Source organism: Cannabis sativa, chromosome 3 (genome assembly GCF_029168945.1).
Source record: "Cannabis sativa cultivar Pink pepper isolate KNU-18-1 chromosome 3, ASM2916894v1, whole genome shotgun sequence".
Classification (NCBI taxonomy): domain Eukaryota; kingdom Viridiplantae; phylum Streptophyta; class Magnoliopsida; order Rosales; family Cannabaceae; genus Cannabis; species Cannabis sativa.
Window position 1 is genome coordinate 58257066 of NC_083603.1, and position 5342 is coordinate 58262407.

At 34.7% G+C, this 5342-nt stretch overlaps 1 protein-coding gene across 9 annotated transcripts; it reads right to left on the minus strand.

The window, feature by feature from the left end:
• Positions 1–921: 921 nt before the first annotated feature.
• Positions 922–4133, minus strand: LOC115711581 (uncharacterized). Of its 9 annotated transcripts, none has more exons than XM_061112165.1 (6): positions 4030–4133; positions 3852–3956; positions 2669–3084; positions 1987–2025; positions 1280–1364; positions 922–1190 (listed from the first exon to the last, which is right to left on the minus strand). In XM_061112165.1, exons 3-6 carry the CDS (start codon positions 3068–3070, stop codon positions 1108–1110), a joined length of 609 nt encoding a protein of 202 aa, XP_060968148.1. In that variant the 5' UTR covers positions 3071–3084; positions 3852–3956; positions 4030–4133; the 3' UTR covers positions 922–1107. The 9 variants fall into 9 exon arrangements, with proteins under 9 accessions (XP_060968148.1, XP_060968146.1, XP_060968150.1 ...); XM_061112163.1 differs by having other exon boundaries at positions 2669–3089; XM_061112167.1 differs by having other exon boundaries at positions 3810–3956.
• Between the last annotated feature and the right edge of the window lie 1209 nt (positions 4134–5342).

Consider the following 5342-nt stretch of genomic DNA (forward strand, 5'->3'; position numbering starts at 1 on the left):
GACGGATGGTAGTAAACAAATAAGTTCCAAATATTAATGAACTTGAAGAGTTATTTATTAGAGTAAAACCCTTATCAACTTTGTAAGTGTCATGTTTTGTATTATGCTGTAAGTGCTAGTTAGTTTGAGCTGTGGAGTTAATTAGCTGAGTCGATTTACCAAAATATACTACATATTAAGCTGATATTGCTTTTTCTAACTCTCTATTTTTGATAAAATCATTTAGTGATTCTTGTTCTATTAGGACAAAATATTTTTTTGTGTTTCTTTGATTGTGTCTTGCAGATCGTAATTCATTAAATCTTCAAAGGTCGAAAGAGTGTGGATCTACAATGTGTGAAGAGAGTTCAGACTGATCTGCTGAAGGGATTTGAGCTTAGTGGAAGCAAGTGGAGCTTGTCTTCTTGGATCTAAGTGAGTTTAGATCCGTGTTCTTAATTGTATTCAAGAGTTAAGTAAATCTTGTGTAAAATCATTTCATATTATGTTGTTTGATTTGTAAATTAGAACTGGTAAATGTAATTGAAATAATTTTATAGTGGATGTTACTTTACTCGGTTCTTAAGGACCCAAACACTACTCAGTTAGAATGTATTTCCAATGCAGAGGAAACTTGTAAACGTAGTGTTCATTGATTTATCTTTCTAGCTTTAATTCATCTAAATTCATACCTGCATAAATTACTTAAACTTTCAGAATTACTAGAACTTTCAATCTCATTTCCACAAGTACATTCACTCATTAGTAATGTGTTAAGAGAAATTGGTACAAAAAGTTCAATGGAATCTGCAAAAAAATCAATACAAAACGGTCATAATAAGATTTATCAGTCATTTTAAAATGTATTTTAAGGGAAAGAATGTAAAAATCAGCAATTACACATATATGAAGTGTGCCACAAAATAAAGTCTAGTCTAAACATCAGAGAACAGTGCAATTATATTGTGATTTGTGAGTGCATAAAGATTTCTGTAACAAATGAATAATTTGATTACAAAGGTAGTTAAGGACATTGGCTACGTTTGTTACAATAATAATAATCCAATTTACCCAAGAAAACAATATTGGAGGATTGAATGATGGATAGAGCAAAGACAATGCTTGTGGCTATTGAATTCTACATCCCCCAGACTCTTTTGAATGCCGAACGTTGCCATAGGCAGAAAGCTCGAGAAGATCCATGTCGCGGCCTGTAATTTGTTCAAACCAATTAAAGAGTCTGCAGTTGACCAATCTGCTGGATTAATCCATTCAAGATTTCAAGTGAGTTTTGGAATACCTGAGACACGACAATAAGAGCTTTTCTGAATAAGTTCAGCTCTGGATAGCTCAGTTCGATTTCCTTTTGACCGGTTAACTGTTGCCTGCAATGCATCAAAGTATTCTCTTGAAAGTGTTAGTTTCATCATCAGACAGTAGAAGCAGAACAAAAATTTTGCTGTTTTTATGATCTCATTAGCTGTCACGATAACAAATGAAATTGTTGAGTAAAAAAGATCCCGCAACATCCCAAGATACCAATAGGCCCCACGGTTCTGCATTGTCCCTTATTTACAACTGTTTGTAAACAGTGAAGGCTGAAAAGGTTGTAAGTATGAAAACTAGGTTGGATGAGGTATCTACTAGAACGTGATCAAACATCATAATATAAAGTAAGATAACCTAGTATGTAGTTTAATATATTAGGATGAAAAACCATGATCCCACTTTTCAAAAGACCAAATGGGCAAATCTATAATAAGCAGACAACAACAGAAGGACAGAAAGCACAAGATAGACTTCAAGAAATAATGACATAGAAAGAAAAAGAAATGCATATGGCTTAAACAGTTAGCCAAAGCTGGTTGAATGAGAGAAGGAAAAAAAGAAAAGGAAAAAAAAACTAGATCTACAGAATTATAGATGTACAAAAGTGCACCTGATTAAAATGCATACATCCATTGCACGTTACAAGCGTATTGGAATGAAAAAAGAAGAGTTGCATACCTGTAAAACCTGACAATTTTCTAGTGTGCTTTGTCCACCCTGAAATACAAAAGATACACAATTCAAGCCTTAGCATTCTCTACCAATATAATGTTTAGTTTCAGGATTTAGTGAGCACTATTAATACAGTTCTAAGAGTTATGTATATACATCTCGAGTAAATCCACACCCCACAAAGTGAAGACTAATCAGACGCAGCATAGTTTTCAGGCATCTCAAACATAAAGTGATTCTTCCACAAAAATGATTTCATAATTCTATACCAAGTCAACCTTGCAGATTTCTTATGGTGAGGAGTTTCCAGGGTTAAAAGCTCAAACTGGCAGCAATTTTATCTAACTTTTAGTCTCACCTGCAAATGATTTTTTGTAGTAACACTTCAGATTACTTCCTTCTTTTCCTATATTTTTCAAGCTAACTAATTACATGGAATAGTGTATTAATTTTCTCAACCAAAGATAGAAAACATCCAAAAAGACCCTTATTTGCTGCTGAGGGAGATAAAAAAATCAAGAAAACCAAATTGTCATTTCATTAAGACAATAATAATAATTGCCATTTCATTAACTCATTAGCTTATAGCAATAGCCCTCCTCATATGGAGAATGTCGAATTGAAGTAATGATATCCACATAGTAATTAAAACCACAGGGAAATGGAGTTAAATTTAAAATTCAAGTACCTTAGAGTAAGGCAAAATGTGATCATAGTCATGACACAGACAACCTGGGCAGCCCACAAGCTTCCGAAAGACAATGTTGCCAAGGGAATCTCGGCGCCACCTACCTGGATCTCGTCCTTTGATCTTCTCGGCCTTCTCCCAGCATTGCTGCTTGACACTGTATGGAAAACTTCGAGGATTGGAATTGGAACTGGAGCTGGTGGGTTCTTCAGAAATCGAGAGACCTTCAAAGAGAGTGCTGTCATCAATTACTAGCTCCCGGTTGTGAAGAGAGACTGGGGGACTGAGCCTGGAAGAGCGCGGCCCAGGAGACCTAGATTCATATCCAGAAGAGACTGTAGTTCGGTCCTTGATGGGTGATGAAGGTCGGCTTCTTCTCTTTACTTCCTTTCTCGGTTTCATCGTACTATCTTTCTCTGCACTAAGAATCAGCGTTTTCATTAAATAACTAAAACCTCGGGAATACCAATATATATACATATATATATACTAGATGATCGTTACGTGCCAAGCCACGTACTATTAGCTTTATTTAATATTTTAGTTTTTTATTTTAATTAATAATTAAAATAGTATAATTATTTAAACGATTTGTTTTAAAAAAATAAAATATGTGTCAGTATATTTAGTAAGTAAAACATAATTATGTTATAATAATGTATGTTATTAATAGTAAAATGTACATTAATCTTCTAATTGAAAAAATTTCTATTCTAATTATGTTATTCTAATGTATGTTATATATTTATAGACTTTCACATTCTTTGCAAATTACTAATAAGCACCAATAATATTTTCATATAAGGTAAATATCTATATTTTTCTTTTTTTTTAAAAAAAAAAAAATTATTAATATTCTCCAAGATAGGTTTGTTAGAGAAATATGTGGCTAAGATGATTTTTTTAATTTAAAAAGAGATTATTAATATTAATATTTAAAAGATTGTTTAATTTTTTTGGATTTAATTATTGGGTTTATTTGTTAACGGGAGATCAAACCTAATCGTTAAATTTAACAGAATATTCTTTTATTTTTTAGTATATTCTGTTAAACCAAGAAATGCCGTTAGATAGGCACTTTTAATATATAAAGATATATTAGAGAATCAACATACAAACAAAGAATAAGACTTAGAATGACTTTGTTCACTGAATTACCCGTTGCAGAGCTGAGAAATTTCACCGGAAGCTGCAACGGGAATCGAATTAACAGTGAGAATCACGACGGGAGTCGCTGAGATAGCGATGAGGGCGAGAATGTGGCGGCGACGGTAGTTGATGGGTAGACCTGAAGCGTGGAGGTCAGCGGAGATCGTTAATGGAGGAGAAGAAGAAGGGGGTTTGAGAGTGGAGGAGCTTACGAGCATAATGGCGGGCTTTTGTTGTTGCTTCTGGTTTTGGTAACGTACATTATCATCTTCTTTCGGATTTCTCATTTTCTCTAATGCTTTTCCCCATAAACGACGCTAATGATGTTGTCGTCTCGTATAACAACATCCTTTTTTAAAATATGGGTTAAAAAAAAAGAATAATTAGTATATATTTTTTTTTTTGAAAGAAAAACCTATTTCATTAATAGAATAAATTAGACCTCATGGTTATTACATAATATGTTGAATGGGATGGTAGATAGCGGAATATTACCAAATAACTCATAGGTAAACGCCCACTTAGCTACAGTATGGGCAACAAAATTACAAGTCCTGTCAATATGAGAGAAAATACAATTCGAAAATAAAGAAGAGTGACTATTACAAAAAGAGACATAGTTTCTAATAACTCAATTAGATTCCTTCCCATTGAGAGCATTGATAACTACCCTCGAGTAGCTCTCCACGATGACAAACTTGGCTTCAAAATCCAAAGCAGCAGAATTAGCCAAAGAGCACGCCGCCGCTTCCCAACAAAGAGCATCACAAAAGTCAAGACAAGTCGTATGAACTCGAACTACCTCGCCTAAGTGGTTCCTGGCAACAACTGCTATTCACATTAAGGGTGAAAATCGGTCGGTTATGGTCGGTTTTTACAATTTTATAACCGACCTTTTAAAAATTATAACCGTATAAAACCGACAGTACGGTTTTTTGCGGTTTTCGGTTCAGCAGTTTTAGGCGGTTTTTGGCGGTTTTGACGGTTTTTTGGTTAAACTATTTTTTTATTTCAAAAACTGAAACCGACCGCCATGTCAAAAAAACCGAAACCGAAACCGACCGCCAAATTCGGTGATGACGTGGAACCGAAAATTCGGTTACGGTCTGGTCGGTTTGATGGTCGGTTTTGGTTTTTCGGTTTTTATGAACACCCCTAATTCATATGCTATCAAGCCCCAATTTAACATCGCAATTCAATTTGGAGAGAGACCAGCACTCCTTCACGCAAGAGACAGGGAAAGGGAAAATAGTAGCATGTAATTCTGCAAAAGAAAATCGAATAGAGTCAATGCACTTCTTCACATCTAAAGTGAGATTATTATGTACCTTCTCATTTCGAGTGCGCCAGATGGTGTTGACCACAAGTGAGGCATACAGGAAAACCTCCTCCACATCAATCCCCTTATGTTTCAGGTCCCAAATAAATTTGACCCGGTCCCACATCAGAATACTAGTGTCACAAATCGGATAAATACCCCAAGGAGAAGATCGCTAGACATGGAAAGCCACATCACAAGTAAGAA

Coding starts and splice junctions, on each gene's coding strand:
- LOC115711581 (XM_030639940.2), bottom strand. CDS start 4,104: ATGAGAAATCCGAAAGAAGATGATAATGTACGTTACCAAAACCAGAAG. Junction 3,085..3,851: donor GATTCCCGTTGCAGCTTCCG/GTGAAATTTCTC, acceptor TTCTTAGTGCAG/AGAAAGATAGTACGATGAAA. Junction 1,365..1,986: donor AAAATTGTCAGGTTTTACAG/GTATGCAACTCT, acceptor GATGCATTGCAG/GCAACAGTTAACCGGTCAAA.